Genomic DNA, 23,085 nt, shown 5'->3' with positions numbered 1-23,085 from the left:
TATTTATTTGAGTACCTTTAGTGTGTTAAATAAACACTATGATAGGCATCAAGGATACTACATTCATTCACTCAGGTTCCTTACCTCATAAAGTCTTTTATTTTTAATTATTTTAATTAGTGTAAGTCTGTAACATTTCTCCATTCTACCAATTCACTAAATATGGCAAAAATAGAGTTCTAATTACTTTGACATGTTTATTAATAAGCAAAGTATGTTTGTTTATTTAATTATATTGCTTATAAGCTATTTGTACCCCCCACAAATTTTTAAAATGATTTGAGCTGGCTTTATAATAAGAGGCAAAGATACTTTAAAACAACATGAGAACATTTCTGTGAACCCATGCTGGCTCTTGTGAGTGCTTTCCTTTCCTAATACTCCAAGCCATCTACTTAATAGTGGTTATTATAAACAATCAGTAATTGTTTGATTTAATTTTGTTAGGGACTGGTATAAAGTTGACTACCTTTCAATTCTGAAATCCTTATGTTTCCTTCTTGGAAAATTGGAATAACAGTTATCCATTTCAAGTCTCCTGACTTTGATTCTCTAATTTTCTCAAATAAAGTTCTCAAAGATCATTGGCCAACTTTTCAATGCAACTGTTAAACTCTATACAGTCTTTTCCACACTATGTTTATTATACATAGATGTTTTTAAATATAAAAAGAAATCTAATTTTGTCTTCTGTCTTTCCAAAATTTGACTTATTGTATAAGTTATTTGATATATTTTACAGTTTTTATAAAAGTTATAGGAATATAGGAAAAGGATTTATGAATGTCTTTTATAGGCACCTGAAAGCTGACTAAATAACCCATACTCTACAACTGTATTGTAAAAACGTATCCTTGGTGCACCTGGCTGGCTCAGTCCGTTAAGCATCCAACTCTTGATCTCCGTTCAGGTCTTGATCTCAGGGTCATAAGTTGAAGCCTCATGTTGGGCTCCATGCTGGGTATGGAGCATACTTAAAAAACATATAAGAATGCAGCTTTATTCAGAAGAGTAGAACATCCCCTAAATGATTATCATATATTCAGAGACCAATATATTTCTATTTAAACTGTTTCTTCTTTTCGTCCTACTTCCCCTCTTTTCCTGCAGTACCGTGTGGAATCAATGATGTTGCGTATTGCTAAACCAATGAACTATATTCCTCTGACACCTAGTGTACAGCAGAGATCCCAAATGAGAGCTCCACAGTGTGTTCCCTTGATTATGGAGCCTGAATCTCGCTTCTACAGCAACTCTGTTCTCGTTTTGGATTTCCAGTCACTATATCCTTCGATTGTGATTGCATACAACTACTGTTTCTCCACCTGCCTTGGCCATGTGGAGAACTTGGGAAAGTAAGGGTTTTTGGTTTTTGTTTTTGTGGGGTTTTTTTTTTTCGTATTTGTAATTATATTGTTGTGCTTTGTACTTCTTACTAAAATTAGACTTTGAGTGTCTCTTTGTACTTGATACTGTCCTTTTGAGCAAGAGCAAGATGAATGGGCTGTAGCACAGCTAATTCATTCTTTGTAGTTACCTTACTAATTGACTGGATAACTGTATGACTAATTCAGCATCATGAATGGATGACTCGTGAATAGATCAGTCTTGCAACCTATTTGTTTCATTCTCCATGTACATCCATTTCAGTGGAATAGTTTGAGGATTATGATCTCCTATTCCAGCTGTCACCTCCTCTTAACCTCTTAGAAATAGTCAGTAATATTTTTAAGTTAAATTGTTAAGTGTTGGGTTTTAGTTACTCATTTCAACCAAATTTTATAAACTAAATGAGAATAACTTTTTTAATGTTCAAAGGAGTATATATTATTCTCATAAGAAATACAGAGTCTTCCTTTATAATGATTTTTATGTATTTAAAACCAAGTTATAATGTTAGCCTAGAGCATACTCATTCCTTCATAGATTCATGGAAATTATATTGGTAATCCTGTCTTTTTATTAAGAACAGAAATTTGGAAAAGTTATTTAAAATATTTTTAGTTAAGGCTTAAATTTTTCTTTAAGGAACTTAGTGTAAAGCGATCACATGTTGAGTTGAAAGCTGGTATTCAGTATAGATTTTGCCCATAAGTTTTAGGATAATGCCATTTAAGAAGTGTTTCTTTTAATAAATTGTGAATATTTAAAGAACTGCTATTTGGTAATAGACCAGTTACGAAGTAAATTAATTCATGTTTAGAATTCATTTGAAAATGAATTTCTACTAGAGTTCTTAGATTCCTAAAATTGTCTAGTATCACTGTTCTATGATTTGAGAAAGTATTTGCTTAATGTTTTCTTTCTTAATAGGTATGATGAGTTCAAATTTGGCTGTACCTCTCTAAGAGTACCTCCAGATTTACTTTACCAAATTAGGCATGATATCACAGTGTCCCCCAATGGAATAGCTTTTGTCAAGGTAATACTCTCTTGTAAGTGAAAGGTATCGACTGTGGCTTAACATTTGGAGAGCTGATGATTTAGATTATATCCTGTTGGCATGTAAAACAAAGAAAAAAAAAACAAGTTTGCTTGAGTATATTATGTTAAAAAGTAAAGATACATGAATCTGCTAAGAAATTACTTTTTAAAAACCAGTTAACTTGTTTTGCATGAATTTAGATTTAAAGTCTTTTAACTGTTAGATTTTAGTTTTTAATGAAATACTGAAAGAAATAAATGTGTATATGTATGTTCTGACCTCTATTAGAATCTGAGATTTAAGTAGCTGTTTGACAATCACCACGATGTTAACTTATAAAGATTCAGATCGCTTTAATGTGTAAACTCTACTAATTGTTCTTCTACATTATTTTAAATTAAGGCTATCTTAGAAATGATACTCTAATGTATTTATTGATTGTATTTTTAAGATATCCAAACTAAAAATAGGGTCTCTTTTTTTCTCTCCCTTATCTCCCCTTGAAAGAGACCAAAGAGAGCCTCATAAATGAATAAATTAAAGACAAATAGGAGAGAGATCTAGGAGAAGATTATATTGCCTCTCTTATGCAAACTTCATTCCTTTCTTTTTTTTTCCTATTTCTTTACCAGTGAGTCTGACTGTAATCGTGGTACAGTAGGGCAGTTGATGGTAGCATGGACCCCACAAGCCCTCAGATTCATTCTGATGTACTTAGAAAAGTAGCATCATTTTCTACCAGTAAGAGGATGCTGTGTTCAAAGAGTACCCTAAAATTAGATATTTAGATAGGGAAATTCTCACCAGAGACTTCATGACCTGTTCCTTTTTGGAAAATATTACCTCTTTTAACATAATGACATATATTACATCTTAACATAAACATTATGTCTGCTTCATAAGGTACACAGAATGAATTAGAGGTTAGAATATGTTTTCATTGTCACATATGTAGTGGCTTGTTATATTATCTCCCTTTAACAGTATTTTTAAAATTTGCATCTACATTTTGACCCAAAATGTAAAGCTTAATAAAACTAAGATTTTTTAATATTCAGAACTGTGATTATCCTTATACCTAAGATTTTAATTGTTCAGTCCAACATGCATTACCTTGCACGTGTCTGTGAATCATCTTCAAAGTTAATACTGTTTTGTGGTTTTCATTCCTACTGGAGTTCTCATAAATTCTCCCTAGTCTTGATTAATACAAATGATTTTTTTTTTTTTTTTGGCATCAACAAATTTTATCACCTCACTATTCATCCCCTCTTCCAGATTGCTAATAAATATAGGCCGGAGGGGATGGCTTAGTGGTCTAAGCATCACATTTGAAATACCTAGAGTCCCTGGAACTGCAGGTTTGAATGTCAGCAGAGTCAACCCAGCTCATCATTCTTCCAAGGTAGATAAATGGAGTTCCATGCAGATTACTGTGTGGGGTCATTAGGATGAGATCTTTAAAAACTGAGGTTTGTTATGAGTGATACAAATCCCATGTGTCTTTCTGAAAGAGTGGGGGTTTGGATCAAAGTTTTGAACAAAATTTCCCTCTGAACTTGTTGTATGGTCTCTTATGCGCTAGTTGACATCCTCCTTCCTGGAGGTCTCTGAACTCACATGGTAGTGCTACATTAGATTTATAAACATTACAGGAACCATTTAGGAGAAAAGTCCTCTTCAAAAGAAAGAAAATGTGATGATTTTGTATTGATGGCCACTGGCCCTGTGGCCACTCAGTCGTTAGTATGTTTCAATTCATGACAGTTGGCCATTGTTAAACTTTGTGCTTCCTTCTTAATTATTTAAATCTATAACTTTTAAGGGATTTTAAATATTCTTTTCTTCTTTATGATAGCCTTCAGTAAGAAAAGGTGTGCTACCAAGAATGCTCGAAGAAATTTTAAAGACTAGACTCATGGTGAAGCAATCAATGAAGGCTTACAAGCAGGACAGAGCCCTTTCCCGAATGCTGGATGCACGTCAGCTAGGACTTAAGCTTATAGCAAATGTCACATTCGGCTATACAGCTGCAAATTTTTCTGGAAGAATGCCATGCATTGAGGTAAGTGATGACAGATCTGTAGTTTTTTCAAGAGACTAAAGCAGCATTAAATGAATATCTGATCATTGAAGTATTTTGTTTTGTTTAGACTAAAGAGATTCATTTCCGTGATTTAAGATTGGTTTTGTTCAAACTGGAGCTTGTATACATACAAAATCTTATGGGTTTTAGGGTTTTCCTCTATGAGAACTCTTCATCATACACAGTTTCTACGTATCTAGATGAGCACACTGTAGCAAACTGTTAGCATGAGATTTAGTGCCACGTTTATAGCAGCATTTACAACAACCTTCATACTAAAGTCCTTTTAATGTATTGACAGATATGATGCTAGGTTGGCCTCTCCAAATGTCGGAATAATCAACATTCTGTGTTTACTAATGTACCAGTAGATGTGAAGCAAAAGCTTTGTTTTGCAGAGGTAGTTGCAATTGAAAGATACTTTTCACAGAATAAGATTAATTTTTTGCTATTTACTAAAGGTGTTAATTTAACATAAATACAATATAGTGTGACAAGAGTAATGCAGTAACATACTAGTGATTAAGAGCAGAGTAGATTTGTTTTATTGGTGATCTTTTTATGCCAAACAAAGGTCAGAACATTGTGGTATATACCACATTAAAAAGGGAAAAACAGGAGAAGGATAAGGTTCCCACACAGCACACAATAGGTAGAATAAACTTCAAAAACTTGTAAAAGGGACTTTCAGTTTCAGGTCCAGCATGTCAGAAGCTCAAAATTATCAGTTTCTTCCCACAACAAGTAAAAAGCTAAACATACTGAAAAATCAACTCTTCTTAGATGTGTCAGAGAAGTGAGGTCACAGGGCAAACCACTACCCCCAAAATTGAAGAGTCCAGTAGGTAAATACAAAGAATCACAACTCACAAGAGCAGAAACCCAGGCACGCACACCTCTGCAGGAACCAGTGCTGAGGATGGGGAAAGTGGGTAAGTCTGACAGATTAAGACTCCAGGTGACCCAGTCTTCAGGACCCCTACAGTTTTGTGACTTTTACCTCTGTGAGCTCAACCAGGTTCTCAGAGGTTTTCTCTCACAGAAGAAAAATTCCCCTGTGCTTCTGGCAAAGGAAGGGGGAACCATTTTGAAATACATCAGAGTGTTCTGTTCTTGACAAGGTCCACCTTCAGGGATACTATTTAACTGGAGCCTAACTGACCTGAGAGAAGGGAAATACCCAGTTCCAAGTGCACTGGCCTTCCATGTGGAGAAAAGGAAATATACCAGCCCACTCTCCATCCTGTCCCACCAAAGATGGGGGAAAAAAACAGAAGCACATGTGAAGTCTATAGTCCAGAGGAACAGTTTCACTGAAAGAGTAAGACCTACTCATAGAACTGTAGAATACTTCCTCCCCCACAGATGACCACCATATTAACGATCTATTTATGACAGTCCTTTTTACCTGATATATGCATCTATCCAAAAAGTAAATAAATAAATAAAGACATACCAAAAGCCAAAAAACACAGTTTGAAGAGACAGAGCAAACATCAGAACCAAACTTAGATGTGGCAGGGATGTTGGAATTATCAGACTGCAAATTTAAAACAACTATTAGGATACTAAGAGCTCTATGGGTCAAGTACACGCATGAAAGGACAAATGAGCAATGTAAGCAGAGACATGAAGACACTAAGAAAGAACCAAAAAGAAATACTAGATATCAAAACACTTCAATAGAAATGAAGAATGCCTTGTTAGTAAACTAGATGTAGAGAAAAAGAATCTCTGGATTGGAAGATATCTCCATCAAAACTGACAAAACTAGGGGCTCCTGGTGGCTCAGTGGGTTAAAGCCTCTGCCTTCGGCTTGGGTCATGATCCCAGGGTCCTGGGATCGAGCCCTGCATTGGGCTCTCTGCTTGGCGGAAAGCCTGCTTCCTCCTCTCTCTTGGCCTGCCTCTCTGCCTACCTGTGATCTCTCTCTGTCAAATAAATAAATAAAATCTTTAAAAAAAAAAAAAAAACTGACAAAACTAAAAAGTAAAGAGAAAAAAAGATGAAAAAAAAAATCCTAAAACTGGAGCAACTACAAAAGGTGTAACATTCATGTAATAGGGATTCCAGAAAGAGAAGAAAGAAAGGAACAAAAAAAAAAATGTTTGAAACAGTAATGACTGAAAATTTCACAAAACTAATGTCAGACACCAAACCACAGATCCAGGAAGTTCAAAGAACACCAAACAGAATAAATGCTCAAAAAACTAAACCTGGAGATATCCTTTTCATACTACAGAAAATCAGTAGTAAAATTAAAATTCTAAAAGAAGACAGAGGGGGAAAAAATACCTTACCTATATGGAAGCAAAGGTAAGATTTACATCCACCTTCTCCTCTTAAATCATTTAAGCAAGAAGAAAATGGAATGAAATACTTAATATTGAGAGAAAAATACTCCAACATTAAAATCTGTACCCTGAAAAATTATTGTCCAAAAGCAAAGGAGAAATGAAAACTTTCTCAGACAAACAAAAATTGAGGGAATTTGTTGGCAATTGACCTGCCTTGTAAGAAATGTTACTAGAAATTCTTTAGAGGGAAGAAAAATGATAGAGGGCAGAAACTCAGATCTACATAAAAAAAAAAACCAGCCTCAGAAAAGGAATAAAGGAAAGTAAAATAAACACTTTTATTTTTCTTATTCTTAATTGATCTAACAGATTATAATTTGTTCAAAATAATAGCAACAATGTATTTGATTATGTATGTTTGTTTGTATGCTTATGTATAAGTAAAATGAATGACAAATGACAAAAGGGTTGGGAGGAATTGGATTATTTCATCATTATAAAGCACTGCACTACTGTGATGTGGTATAGTAGTATTTGAAAGTGGTATATTGAAAGTAAATGTAGGGCGTCTGGGTGGCTCAGTGGGTTAAGGCCTCTGCCTTCGGCTCAGGTCATGATCCCAGCATCCTGGGATCGAGCCCCATATCGGGCTTTCTGCTCAGCAGGGAGCCTGCTTCCTCCTCTCTCTCTGCCTGACTCTCTGCCTACTTGTGATCTACTTGATAAAATCTTTAAAAAGAAGAAGAAGAAAGAAAGAAAGTAAACGTATATTTCAAAATCTAAGGCAACAACCACTTTTATAAAAAGTAAGAGTTAAAAATTGGTATGTAAAAAAGAGAAAATGGAATCATTTCAAATAGTCAAAATCACAAAAGGCAGAAAAAGAGAGGAAAACAAAAATAAGGAACAAAAAACAAGGGCAACATATAGGAAAAAATAAAATCAGTAAGGATGTAGTTGAACTCAGCAGCATCGTCAACTGAATATAGTGGGTATTTATAGAATACTTCAGCCAGCCACACGCAAATATGCATTCTTCTCAAGCTCGCATGGAACATGCACCGAGACGCACCACATTGTGGGTCATAAAACACACTTTAAAAAATTTAAAAGGTGTAAATTATATAGTGTCTGCTCTCAAAGCACAATGCAATTAAACTAGAAATCGATAATAAAGAGCTGGAAAAATCCCCACATGCTTAAGATTAAATAACACATGGGTCAAAGAAAAAATATCTTGAAAGAAATTTTAAAATATTTTGAACTAAAGGACAACACAGCTCATCACAATTTGTGGGAATCTGCAAAAGCAGCAAATAGAGGGAAATTTATAGTATTGAATCCATTATTAGAAAAGAAGAGACACATTCAAAACTAATCATCTAAGCTTTCACCTTAGAAAACTAGAATGGAAAAAAATTGTATCAATTCTCTACAATCTCTTTCCGATATTACAAGCAAAAGGAATACTTTATCATTCATACTGTGCGGCCAGCGTGATCCTAATACCAAAACCAGACAAAGACATTATAAGAAAACTACACACCAATATCTCTCATGAACATAGATGCAAAAATTTTCAATAGATATTAGCAACCCAAATCCAACAATTTACAAAAATGATTATACACCACAACCAAGTGGAATTTATCCAGGTATGCAAGCTGGTATAACATTCAAAAATCATCTAATAAGCTCCATCACATCACATACAGGGTAAATAAAAGCCGCATGATCATAACAATAGATGTAGAGAAAGCATTTGACAAAATCCAATATCCATTCATCATAAAGATCCTCAGTAAACTAGGAAGAGGGGAACTTTCTCAGCTTTCTAAAGAATATCTACCCCAAAAAAGCCCACAGCTAATATCATACTTAGCTATGAAAACCTTGAATCTTTCCCACTAAGATTAGGAACAAGGCAAGGATAAGCCCCCCCCCTCACCACTGCTTTTCAACATCATAAAAGAACTGGAAGTTAATGCAGTAAGACAAGGAAAAAGGACATAAAAAGTATACAGATTGGGAAGGAAAAAATAAAAGTAAAACTGTCTTTGTTACATATGGCATAATCCTCTCTGCAGAAAATCCAAAAGAATTAACAAAAAATCCTCCTAAGCCTAATAAGCAGTTATAGCAGGGTTGCCGAATATAGGGTTAATACAACAAAACTCAGTCATTTCCTGTGTACCAGCAATGAACAAATGAAGTTTGAAATTAAAAATGTAACACCATTTATATTAAGCACCCCCCCAAAATGAAATACTTTGTATAAATCTAACAAAGTATGTATAAGATCTCTATGAGGAAAATGACACAACTGGTCAAAGAAATATAAGAAGAGCTAAATAAAAGGAAAGATATGCCTTGTTGATAGATAAGAAGTCTCAGTATTGTCAAGATGTCAGTTCATGTATAGATTGAATGCAGTCCTAGTCAAAATCCCAGCAAGTTATTTTGTGGGTATTGACAAACTGATTTCAAAGTTTACATGATGAGGTAAAAGACCTAGAATAGACTACACAATTTTGAATAAACTCAGAGGACTGACAGTACCTGACTTCAAGACTTACTAAACTACATTAATGAAGGTAGTGTTGTACTGGCCAAGGAATAGTAGTGGAACAGAATAGAGATTACAAAAATAGACCCACATAAATATAGACATCTGATCTTTCACAGAGGAGCAAAGGTAATATAATGTATTGACAATAGAAGATAGTCTTTTCAATAAATGGTGCTGGGATGACTGGATATTCGCAATCAAGAAAGTCAGTCTAGACACAAATCCTACACGCTTCACAAAATTAACTCAAATTGGATCACAGAAGTAAATATAAAACACAAAACTATAAAACTTTTAGAAGGTGGGGTGTCTGGGTGGTTCATTGGGTTAAGCCTCTGCTTACAGCTCAAGTGGTGATCTCAGGGTTCTGGGATAGAGCCCTGCATTGGGCTTTCTGCTCAGCAGGGAGTCTGCTCCCCCTTCTCTCTCTGCCTGCCTCTCTGCCTACTTGTGATCTCTGTCTGGCAAATAAATAAATAAAATCTTAAAAAAAAAACTTCTAGAAGATAAACATAGGAAAAATTCTACATGACCTTGGATTTGGTAATGGCTTTTTAGATATGCAACTCCAAAGGCACAGTCTATGAAAGAAAGAATTGATAAGCTGTATTTCATTAAAGTAATTTTCCACTCTGCAAAAAACAGTCAAGCGTGGAAAGATAAACCATAGACTTGGAGAATGCAGGGGTTGGGGGCACCGACCCCCCCCCCAGAGTTGAAAATCCATAAATAACTTTTGTCTCCCCCAAACTTAACTACAAATAGTCTACTGTTGACCACTAGCCTGACTGATAACATAAACAACTAATACATGTTTTGTATGTTATATGTATTATATGCTGTATTCTTTAAGTTAGAGAAAGGAAAATAGTAAAATCATAAGAAAATACATTTACAGTACTATACTCTATTTATTGAAAAAAATCCACATATAAGGGAACCCCTACAGTTCAAGCCTGTGTTGTTCAGGAGTCAACTGTGTATATACCACATTTTCTTTATCCATTCATCTGTCTGTGGACACTTAGGTTGCTTCCATGTGTTAGCTGTTGTAAATAATGCTGTAATGAACATAGGGGTGTATGTATCTTTTACAGTTAGTGTTTTCATTTCCTTCAGCTATATACCCAGTAGTGAAATTGCGAATCACATGGTATTTCTGTTTTTAATTTTTTGAGGACCCTCCATATTGTTCTCCATAGTGGCTGCACCAATTTGTAGTCCCACTTGTGTGCACAAGGATTCCCTTTTTTCCACATTCTTGCCAGCACTCCTTTTCCGGGAATTTTTACTTTATTTTTCTCATGACTTTTTATAATCCCAACCATTGCCTAAACTGTAAAGCCAGTCTTTTCCTTTTTTTAAAATCTAATCTCAGCCCCATAATGGAGTAATGTTCAAACTAGGAACCATGGCACAAAGTAGCAGAATCACCTTTAATTTAATTATCACTCCCTCCTTCTTCCCACCACCCCCGCCTCTCATTCCTGCCACTGAGTCCTTCCCACTACAGGGTCTTGAGGGGCAGGTGTGTTGCTTAAATGGGTCAGAGTAGGCAGTGGGAGGTAGACATTTAGGATCAGTATGTGTATGTCTCAAAAGCATATTTGACTCTGACACTAGATGGCTCACCCTTCCGGCTATTTGCCGTCATATATTTTAAAGTGTATCTTGTTTTGAAAGTGACAACAGATGACCTTGAACATTTTATTCAAACTTGAATTTCAACTGGATAACATGATTTTTTAAATGTCTCAGGATATAGTTCATGTTCTCAAGGTTTTCTTTTGCACTAAAGGTCTCAACAGAATTCATGATTCTTAGAACCAGATTAAGTGTCTGCTACCAGTTTTTTAAATTTATTCCTTTGTTCATTTAATATTTCCTTTTTAAAGCAACTATAAACAGCGTTTTATGAGCTCAGCCTTTTAAACACTTACCCCGTCCTACATTTAGTTCAGGTGATTCGAATTTTACAGTAAAAGGAGGATGATTATAACTTTTGTTTGCTTCTTTACACAAAAGTGCATGATTCTTTAAAATTTTAAAAGGAATGCTCCAATAATGCCGAAGGGTAATTTTCCCCAATTCTTAGTTTTTATGAGTTTAATAAATGAAGCAGCAGTCCCATGCTGGTCTCAATTTACTTAACTGTAAAATATAATTAGTCATATTTGTCAAGATCTACCATCTTTTTGTTTTGATAGTTTATGCCATGATCTTTGTTTAAACTCACTAATGACCAATGAAAGTAGCCTTTTTAGGGGCACCTGGCTGGTTTAGTTGGTGGAGCATACAACTCTTAATATCAAGGTAATGAGTTAAAGCACCATGTTGGATGGAGAGATTACTTTAAAAAACAAGAAAAAAAAAAGCACCTGGGTGGCTCAGTTGGTTAAGCGTCTGCCTTCAGAGCTCAGGGCGCGATCCCAGAGTCCCAGGATCAAGCTGAGCCCTGCTCAGCAGGGAGTCTGCTTCTCCCTCTGCAGCTCCCCCACTTGTGCATGTGCAAATAAATAAAATAAATAAATAATAAATAAAAAATAAATAAGAAAGTACCCTTATTAGACATATATCTGCCTACTTAATTTAAATTGAACACTTATATTTTCCATCATATAATTATACATTTTTCTTTGTGTTCTTTATTTTCTAAAAATTACGTATAACCAATCACTGAGATTAAAGTTCAGTGTTAACTTTAATGATACTGAAATTATAACACTACAACAGAAAATTTTTGAAAGATACACATACATTCATGCACATACACAGAATAAGTCCCTGGCTAATTGGTTATAAAGGCATTTGAAAAATTCCTTAAGTAAGGCTAATTCTTCCAGGAATTATGAATCTACGTATCTTGTATAAAGTGCAGTCCTTTGCACTTTAACTAATACACTCACAGGTGAGTCTGTGTATTGATTGGTTCCTTTCTTTAAATTCTTCACTTTATTTTCTTCTTGAGTCCTTACAAAAAGAATGATGACACTGAAGACTTTTGTTTTCTTTTTTATTCTTTTCTCCTTATTTCAATTTTAGAAATATTTGGTAATGAAAAGTATTGTTAGTCTACTGATTTATACTAAGCTATGTTAAGAAATAACTTCCAGTGTGTTTGTACCCGCAGGTTGGTGATAGTATTGTTCACAAAGCGAGAGAGACCTTGGAACGAGCTATTAAACTGGTGAATGATACCAAGAAATGGGGCGCTAGGGTTGTATATGGAGATACTGACAGGTAATGAACTCTCTGCTTTATAGTTGTCCTTTTACATCTCTTCAGATATTCATTTCAGTGTTTGAACTATCTTAAGGGTAATCCTTGCTAAAAACAGAGTTCTACTTAAGTCCTTCCCAATCCTTATGATCTTGTGATCCTGATTAGCTCAAGTCCTGACTTACCAGATAAGATTTTAAGAGACAGAAGATTTAAGTGTCCTGAGCCAGACTTGTAGAGAATCCCATGGCATCCCTGCAGGTAGCCAGGTAGATAGTGATCTGCAAAAATACTGTATATACAGGAGTCTAGTCTATAAAGAAACCACTTTTAAAAATGTAAATGATTCCTCATATAGGTGCAGCTCTGAATTTAAATGTATGTCTTAATTTTGAAAGGTACTGCCAAAGCCATGAGTATAACTTTTCACTAGGTCCCAAAATCTTTTTGATCTTCTACAAAAAGTGCCTATAGGCACATAAAGTTTTCCATTTGATTCCAGAAGGCTCACAGTCTTCCTGAAGCCCATCATCCGTGGACTGACAAAGGACAGGACTCCCTCTGAGTCCTGAATTAATAACTTCAGCCTAGTTACTTGCTTTGGTATTTATTAGGGCCCAGGTATTTATGTACCATCTTATTTGTATGACTTATTAAAATTCTTCTAGAATATAGGTATTATGCAGATTTCATAGAGTCTGATATTCTTTTCATATGGAAGGCTTAGTGTCTCAGTGGGATCATGCTAAGAGCACTTGCCTCGGGAGCTCTGAGCACTAGCAGAGCAGTAGGAGATAACGCTTCTAATCATTACAAACAGCTTCTAGGTAATCTTTAAACAGCATTTAATCTTCTCCATTCTTTAATGCACATGCAGTCAGCATAATCATATTAATGCTGAATGAGACCTTACCTCATACAGCAGCTGTTTCATTACTAACAGGTGGGGATACTTTCAAGTTATCCAGGCCCTGATTTATCCAGAGTCTCTACTCCTCCCCATCAAAAGCCACTCTGAAGTTTGAGTATTTTACTGCTTTGTAAAACCACCTCTGCTGAGTAGTCTGGCAAAATAAGAGTTACTAGAACATCATTTCGCCCCTTGTTAGCAGAGCTCCTTGCGAATATTTAGGGAAGAAGACAAAGTTAAACCTTTAAATTGCTGAGTTTAATTCAGGATCGTACGTGTCCATGGTTGATGGACACAGAGAATCAGAAGTTGGCATGATTCTGGTTGTCATAATTTTGTTTAGCCTTTAAGTTCTTTAAGAATTCAAACCAAAAAACACAGATTCACAGAATGTCAGCTGGAAGACGATTTCGGTGCTATTTAGGTCAGCAGTTTTCACACTGTCAGGAGGAACCATTAGAGGCACATTCACAGGTACTGCCTAAAAGCACATTGTATGCAACTGATAAATTATTGAACACTACATCCGAAACTTTTTTTAACAATTTTTTTAATAAATAAATAAATAATGATAATAAAAGCACATTTTCCCATGTCTAAAATCCCCAGCTCATCAGCAGTGGAGCCATAAAGTAGTACTCAGTGTTTTTTGATTCCCAGCTGGTGCTTTCTCTTAAGTCAGAATTCACAGGTGTTTTATGATTCCAATCAAATAAATTTATTCATCATTTCATTGAAATATACTGTATGAGGGCAAGTCACTCCAGGACATGCACTATCAGTGGTAATAGTATCACCCTAACAATACAAATTGGGAGCAAAACTTAAATAGTACTTAGATAGTACAACGGGTTTAGGTCCCACAAAGTTCAACCCCACCCAACAATACTTTATTCCTTACTAATTATTTTTTCTTACTATATTTACTTTTAACTTGTTTCTTTGAGAAGACAATAATGATAAATGACTAGAAACATTGCTTTAGGGATAATAGATAATACCTGGTGAAGTGAAGAAGTTCTTAACTGAGAATGAGGAGATCTGAATTCCCTTTCTAGCTGTACTCCTTGCTGATTGTGTGGTCATTAACAAATCACTTAGCCCCTCTGGAACTCAGTTGTCTTATAATCAGAATGAAGGAAATCTGATAGATGATGGTGAATGACCATTGCCTCCCTCCAATTTCAAGACTGCTGTTTTTATGAATCTTGGGGTCTAGGTAAGGGAGATCAGTTACCAAAGCATCAAAAGTACTTTTAGAAGGGTGTTTCTCTTTCTAAAGCAGTTATGCATTGTTGTCCATTTAGAAAGTATAATAAACACACTGTAGTTAGATTTTTTTATTAAAATATAATTGACATACAGTATTAGCTTCAGGTGATCAATACAGTGATCTGGCAATTATATACATTATAAAATGCGCACTATGATAAGTGTAGCTACCAACTGTCACCATACAAAGTTACAATATTATTGACTTTTTGACACCTTAAAATATTATTGACTAGTAGTTCAAATAGTTATTTTATAGAATAATGGTTCTCAGTCATATTTACTGCATCCTCATGGGATGTGACCTGCTCCCATCAGTTAATAAGAGTTGTCTAGAATCTCTTGGATCAACTACACTCAAATTTTAAAAATAAATTTTTTTTATTTATTGTTATTTTTTTAAAGATTTTCTTTATTTGAGAGAGAGAGAGAGAGCATGAGAGGGGAGGAGGTCAGAGGGAGATCAGACTCCCCATGGAGCTGGGAGCCCGATGCAGGACTCGATCCCGGAACTCCCAAGCTGAAGGCAGTTGCTTAACCAACTGAGCCACCCAGGTGCCCAAAAATAAAAATTTTTTTAAAAGAATCTCTTGGGAAATTCATCTGATTATAGTTGAGAAAGACCTCCTAAGTTATTCTAATATCCCCACTCACTTTCTGCCATGTGAAAATCACTGCTCTATATGTGTACTTGGATCTCTTAAACCAAAGATAAATGTTATTTAACTAGATTAAAAGCATAAGTGACAGACAAAGAAATTCATCTTAAAATTGTCTCTTCATATGTAGGCTGTTCCCCTCCATTCTGTTAAGTGACCTTCCAGTGCTTGGCCAGCTGTCTTGAAGCTTAGCTCCAAATAAAACTGGCCAAAACAACATAGATGGACTCAAACCCACTAACTACTGGATAAAATCTCATACACCCTCTAATAAAGTACTTTTAAGATAACAAATCCATCGAGGTATACTAAGTGCACAATTGTTTAAAAATGCACAGCGTGTAGTTCAGTAAATACGTGTATAGATCCGTGAACCCAATTACCACCTCGGTTAGGGGGTACAGAACATTTCTGCCAATGTAGGAAGTTCTTTTGGATCCCTTCACAATCAGTCCCTCACTTTCATCCCCCACCACCAGGCTGCCACTTACGTGATTCTATTACCACAGCTTAGTTTTTCCTGTCCTAGCATTTTATAGAAATGTGTATATATGTACTTTAATTTCAAAGCGTCTTCATCATCATTGCACCTGACCATTTTAAGCATAGTGATCTTTTAAAAAACAAATTTGGGGAGCGCCTGGGTGGCTCAGGGGGTTAAAGCCTCTGCCTTCGGCTCAGGTCATGATCCCAGGGTCCTGGGATCGAGCCCCACATTGGGCTCTCTGCTCAGCAGGGAGCCTGCTTCCCCTCTCTCTCTGCCTGCTTCTTTGCCTACTTGTGATCTCTGCCAAATAAATAAATAAATAAAATCTTTTAAAAAAAAAAAAAAGTTTGGCAGTTACACCTCAAGTTAAACATACCTTTACATTGGACTCAACAGTTCTACTTCTGGATATTTACCTAAAGCAAATTTAAATTTAGGTCCACAAAAAGACCTGAAGCAGATGTTTATTGCAGCTTTATTTATAACAGTCTAAAACCACAAACAACCCAAATTTCCACTGAAGGGTGAATGGATAAACAAATGTAGCATATCCATACGATGGACTATTACTCAGCAATAAAAAGGGACCAGTTACTCTTACTTCAGCAACACGGCTGAATCTGAAGAACAAGCTGAAAGAAGCCAGACATAAGAGAGTATATACTATATATTTCCATTGATAGAAAATTCTTGAAAGAAAAAAAAAAATCTGTAGTAATTAATAGCAGGTTTTGTGTTGCCTAGGGCCAGGAGTGAAAAACTATTACAAAGCAGCACATGGGAATTTTGGGGGGTGATGAAAATGTGCTTTGTTTTTCTAAGGTATCATAGATTTAGTGGCTCAAACAACAGAAATTTGTTTTCTCACAGTTCTGGAAGCTCAAAGTTCAAGATCAAGTGTCAGCAGATATGGTTTCTCTTGAAGCCTCTCTCTTTGGCTTACCGGTGGTTACCTTCTTTCTGTGTCCTCACATGACATGTATCCCTGGTGTTCCTTTGTATATTCAAATATTCTTTTCTTATGAGGACACCAGTAAGATTAGGCTCATCTCACCACCTAACCTAGGGCCTCTTTTTAACTTAATCACCTCTTTAAAGTTCCGTTCTCCCAAGTATACTTAAATTCTGAGGTCCTGGTGTTAGGGCTTCAACATATGAATTTTAGGGGGACACAGTTCAGCCCATAAGAAGGCTATGTATTTGTCAACATTCATGGAACTGTACACTTAAGATGTATTCAATTTGTTATATTGAAATTATATCTCAGTAAAGTTGCTTTTGAAAATAATCTTTCAAAAGGAAGTTTTAAAATCTGTTTTAAAAATAAAGTTGTATTGGTGTAATCAGCATCAGATGGGCCTAGCAAAAAAAATATTGTAGAAAGCTTCAAGTGGTTTGGAGTATAGCCTTTAAAATTAATTTAGATTGAGACCATTTTTATTTTAAAGACCTTAAGTGATACTGAATAAATATTCATTTTCTTAAACTTTTCATATCAGATTCTAAGTATTATCTCCAGTATTGGCAGAGAAAGCTTTTCCAAAGAAACCATCCAAATGAGATTTGAGGTCGAATATAAAAAACATTTAAGAAATAAGAGATTGGTTTAGGTGGCCCCAAGACTAGGAGCAAGAATCTTAAGATCATGTTTCAAGATAGTGTTCATTTCTGCTATTTAATATCTTTTCATTAAAATTATAAGCAAAGGGGCGCCTGGGTGGCTCAGTCAGTTAAGCGTCCAACTTTTGATTTCAGCTCAGGTCATGATGTCGGGGTCACGGGATTGAACCCTGCATTGGACTCCATGCTTCAGTACGGAGTCTGCTTGAGATTCTCTCTCTCCCTCTTTCCCTCCCCCTGCACTCACTCACTCTGTCTCTCTCTCTCTCTCCAAGTAAATAAATGATAAAATTTGCCAAAAAATTATACATGAAGATCAACTTTATAACTCTTATTTAAATATGTTTATTAGCTATTAGTTTTGTTGATCACAGATTGTGCTATTATTCTGCATTATGCTGGAGAAAAATACCCATACTTTTGGGGGGGTTTGTTACATTTTTTTGAGTATTTTTTGTATTGCAGTTTTTTATTTATATTAGAAATTCTTCCTTCTTGACCTTCATAAACTGCTCTTGGAATTGTACATTAGAAATATCTTTCTAAAATTCAGATTATAGACAGTGTCTTTTTTTTTTTTTTTTTAGATTGTATTTATTTATTTGACAGAGAGACACACAGTGAGCAAGGAAACACAAGCAGGGGGAGTGGGAAGAGGGAGCAGCAGGCTTCTCGCCGAGCAGGGAGCCCAATGTGGGCCTCAGTCCTGGGACCCTGGGATCATGACCTGAGTTGAAGGCAGACGCTTAACAACTGAGCTACCCAGGTGCCCTGACAGTATCTTTCAAAAAACATTTTTAGTGTATACCATTTACCCAGAAATTTCACTGATAGAAATTTGTTCTCGCTGTGTCTCTCTCTGTCAAATAAACAATAAATAAAATCTTTTTTAAAAATAATAATTAAAAGAACTAAACAATGTGGAAAAATGTTAAGATGTACAGCTAAATGAAAGGAGAAAGTTATCCAGCAATAATGATCTGTGATCCCAGATGAGAAGAAATTTACAGATACACCCAGAAAGGTTTGTAGTGCCTTTTTTCTGAATGGTATGATTAGGTGGCTGTTTTCTTCTTTGTCCTTTATGTTTTCTAACATTTCTTCTGTGAACTTATATTATGAAATATATGTGTGTCTTTTTTAAGTTGTCTTTTAAGAGAACATAGACTCCCATCTCTTAATGGGAAGAATGTCAGAATCACACTGTTAAGACCATGTGGGATAGCAGATACTGTTTCTTTGGACAGTACAGTCTGCCATAAGGAAGTTTACTCCCATATCACAAGTAAATTTTCCATTTCTTTATAATCACATTTTCTCTTATTTTAGGACTGGTGTAATTGTGTGTCATATAAAGCCATTATTATCTAGGAATAACCCACGACCTTCTTGGCAGCTCTGACAGCTAAGCTGGTCTCTGTGTAGCCAAACTAGAAATACTAAATGTCTTAAAGATCTGTAATAAGATATACAGGGAAAGTATGGCAAAACAAGAAAATTTAGATGGGAAGCAACTTAATAAGGAAGAGGGTGTGGGGGGAGGGTTTCTTTGGTATTAGAGTATTAGCCAGGAAAGTTACTCTTGATGAAACTTTATTATTACAATGACTTCCTCGTTTTTTAATCCTCTTAGTATGTTTGTGCTACTGAAAGGAGCCACTAAGGAGCAGTCTTTTAAGATTGGTCAGGAAATTGCTGAAGCTGTAACTGCTACCAATCCTAAACCAGTGAAATTGAAGTTTGAAAAGGTAAGAGAATATATTAGTACTAGTAATCACATATAAAATTCACATACCTTCTAGAGATTTTGGACTTGCAGAATACATTTTCAGAATCAGTAGTAGTATAGGGTCTACAAAGTGTAGACCCTATAATAGTAGTAATAGTAGTAGTAGTAGTAGTAATAGTGTCTACAAAGTGTTAAATTTAAAATACTTTACCTTAGTTTTGTGTAATTTTCTCAAAAAATTTTTAGTAGTGTCTTTATGTAAAGAAATAAAAAGGTTGTTCCAGTTAACTATTGCTTTGTAACAGACCACCTCCAAACTTAATGATGTAAAACAGTCACCCTTTTTATTAATGATGCTAACAGATTTTATGGGTCAGGAATTCAGAAAGGGTGCAGCAGAGATGGCAGGTCTCTGCTCCACAATGCTTAGGTCCTTAGCTGGGAAAATTTAAAAGCTGAAGGTAATCCAACCAACAGCTAATGGCTGAAATTCGCTTGCTCACTCTACTATCTGGGGGTTGATGCTGGCTGCTGTTTGCAGCATCATCTGGGGCTGTCAGCTGGAACACCTAACTACACTGGGTCTTTCCCTGAGACTATGTGTTCTTCCTCACAGCATGATGGGACTAAGTTCCAGGATGAATATTCCGAAGAAAAACAGATAAAAGCTGTTTTGCTTTTTTTGACCTTGTTTCAAAGTCACACAGCATCATAGCCTGTCTAGATTTAAGAGAGAACATAGACTCCCATCTCTTAATGGGAACAATGTCAGAGTCACGCTGTTAAGACCATGTGGGATGGCAGATACTATTTCTTTGGACAGTAGAGTCTGCCATAAGGACCTTAGACTATTTTCATTTTACTTTAGATATCAAATATGTATTTAATTCTTTCTACATAAAGGATACTAAGCTAGGAGAGGTGTCGCATGCAAAGAAGCATAAGACAACAGTCCCACTCTCTAAGAGCCAATACCTAAAAGGAAAAATTAGAAATCTTTTATTTTAAACTTACAGAAAGTCTCATGAGAGCAGTCTCCTTAAACACATAAGAGCACAGATAAAAGGAGATACTATGTCCTCCTGGGCTGGATGGGGAGACCCCATGTAGGAGGTAATATTGCACTGTGTCTCAGAAAAATGGTTAGATTTTCAATAGGCAGCCATGGGGCTGCAGTCATTCTGCATAGAAGAAAATGGTATGTAGGAGAATATGGAGTTAGAAAAACACAATATTGGAAATAGAGAGTACAGGGAGAGAAGTCTGGAAAATAGAGTTGAGACCAGATTGCTGAGTGTCTTGAATGCCAAGCTAAAGTGTTTAAACTGACTCAGAAAAGTTCATTAAACAAGAGTATGACATAATCAGAGGTGTTTGGGGAGGATTGTCCTCACGATGGTATACAAGATGGATTGGGAGAGCGGAATCTCAAGATAGGGTGCAACCTGCATAGCCCGAACTAGGGAAAATGAAGAAAGGACAATTAAAGAGATACTGAGAAAGAAGGAATGATAGGAGTTAGAAGTGGTTGATTTAAGAGAACAGGTGTGAAATGGGTGAAAGTACCTACTTCGCAGCAAGAATTGTGCGAGAAGAGATTCAAAGATTAGGATATGGTATTGCCCTGAAGAGTGAGCATTCTAATTGGCGCACAGACAGGGAGAACAGCTAGAAAACAGTAAGAATGAGTGCTGTCCTAGAAGTACACATATTGTGTGGACACTCACTCAACCCATCTGGCATGACACCAGACATGAAAATTTACCTGAAATACGTCACAGACCTAACATGAAAACAAAAAAGGCAAACCTTCTTAAAGAAACTAAACACTAGTTAAGGATTATGATGTATATGTTTATGATGAATATTGGTCTGTAGTTTTTTCTTGTATTGAATTTGGGCCAAAAAAAAAAAAAAAGCTATTTTCATAAAACAAGTTAGAAATTTTCCCATGTATATAAGATTAGTATGGTTATTTTTTCTTAAATGGTTGATGGAATTCACCAGTGAATCTCTCTGATCCTGATATTTTATTGGAGAGAGAGGGAGGGAAGTCAAAGATTTTTAATTACAAATTAAACATCTTTAATATATATATTGAAATATTCAGATTTTCTTATGTCAGTTTTGATAACTTGCAGTTGTCAAGAAATTTTTCCATTTCTCCTAGGTCGTCATATTTATTGGCATGAATTATTTATACTTCCTATGATTTTGATTTCTGTAAGATGTTTAGTGACATCCCTCCTTGATATTGATAATTTAGTGTGGGTTTTTTTCTTATTTATTTATTTATTTATTTTGCCTTGATCATCTAGCTAGAGGTTTTTCCATTTACTGAACTTTTTGAAGAACATTTCCTTAATTTCCAGTCTTTATTATTTCCTTCTTTATACTTACTTTGGGGTTAGTTTGCTTTTCTTTTCCTGTCTTCTTAATTTAGAAGTCTGAGTCATTTATATTAAATATTTTTTAATGTAAGTATTTTAAGATATATATTTCCCTCTAAATATTACTTTAACTTCAAATTTTGGTATCTTGTATTTTCATTATTATTCATTTGTTTCAATGATATATCTACTGTCATTTAGAATTATGTTAAGTACTAAATATTTAAGGATATTCTAGAAATCTTTTTGTTATTATTTCCAGTTTAATTCCATTATGGTCAAAGAATTCACTGTGTATGATTTTAATGCTTTTAAGTTTATTGAAATGTGTCCTTTGGTCCAGCATATTATGGTTGGTCTTAATGAATATTCCCATGTGACCTTAAAAGCTATCTGTATTCTGCTTATGGAATGTCCTATAAGTGTCACTTAGCTTAAGTTAATAGTGGTATTGTTGAAGCCTTCTATATTCCTAATGATTTTCTGTCAATTTCTAAGAGAGAGGTTCTGAAGTTTCCAAGTATAATCATGGTTTTGCCTATTCCTTCTTGTTCTGCCAGTTTTTATTTCATGCACTTTGAAGTTTTCTTATTAGGTACATACATATTCAGGATTATGTATCTTCCTGACAAATTGATACTGTTATCTTTGATAATATTTCTTATCTTGAAGCCTACTTTTTCTGATATTAATATACCTACTCTAGCTTTGTTTTGATTAGTGTTAGCATGCATATCCTTTTCCATTTTTTATTTGTAACCTTTCTATGTCCTTACACTTGAAGTATACTTTTAGTAGTTTATTGCTGTATCTCACTTTTTGGTTAGATCCAACCTGATTACTTCTGCCTTTTAGTTGGGTTGTTTAGACCATTTACATTTAATGCAATTATTGATAAAGCTTGGGGACAGAGAAAAGGACCAATTTGGTAGCATTAAAAGGAGGTGGAGGGCCCATGACTGTTATCCTAGGAATTTATCCAGTAGATTACTCCATGCAAGGTTGTTCACTGGAACACAATTTGTAATAACAAAAGGTTGGAAACATCCAAATTGACCCACAGTAGTAAGTAACTAGTTACGTAAATTGGGATACCTTCCCATAATGGACTACTATGTATCAATGAAATAAGCAAAGTACAGAATGATATATATGGTAAGCTACCATTATGTATATAAGTATCTCTGGAAAGGTACACAGGAAATCAATAACAGAGGATGCCTCTAAGGCAGGGAAAGTAGAGGCAGGAGGACCAGGGCTTTTCATTGTATATTCTCTTATAACTTCTAATTTTGTACTTATAACTTTTAAATATGTAGGTGTTAAAGTAATTTCTAATTGTTTAAATAGATATGATTGATGACTTTTGAGAGAGCTGTGTCAGCTACAGGAGGGGCAAAAATTTGATAGTGCAAACAAAGG

The 23,085-nt window shown here is 35.2% G+C and overlaps 1 protein-coding gene across 4 annotated transcripts in view; it reads left to right on the top strand.

Moving 5' to 3' along the window:
- REV3L (REV3 like, DNA directed polymerase zeta catalytic subunit) overlaps positions 1-23,085 on the top strand; it is a 183,020-nt gene that overhangs the window by 147,762 nt on the left and 12,173 nt on the right. For 3 of the 4 annotated variants that reach the window (XM_032858330.1, XM_032858329.1, XM_032858328.1), the window contains exons 23-27: positions 1,111-1,355; positions 2,314-2,422; positions 4,284-4,490; positions 12,508-12,617; positions 19,178-19,292. In XM_032858330.1, the coding sequence (XP_032714221.1) occupies positions 1,111-1,355; positions 2,314-2,422; positions 4,284-4,490; positions 12,508-12,617; positions 19,178-19,292 (786 nt within the window). Of the gene's footprint in view, positions 1-1,110; positions 1,356-2,313; positions 2,423-3,703; positions 3,830-4,283; positions 4,491-12,507; positions 12,618-19,177; positions 19,293-23,085 lie in introns of those variants that run through there. The other variant, XM_032858331.1, reaches the window with a different exon arrangement.

The sequence above is a fragment of the Lontra canadensis genome, unplaced genomic scaffold (genome assembly GCF_010015895.1).
Source record: "Lontra canadensis isolate GAN:19392208 unplaced genomic scaffold, GSC_riverotter_1.0 scaffold14, whole genome shotgun sequence".
NCBI classification, from domain to species: Eukaryota; Metazoa; Chordata; class Mammalia; order Carnivora; family Mustelidae; genus Lontra; species Lontra canadensis.
The sequence above is the reverse complement of the archived record's forward strand: the minus strand, read 5'-3'. Positions and strand labels throughout refer to the sequence as shown.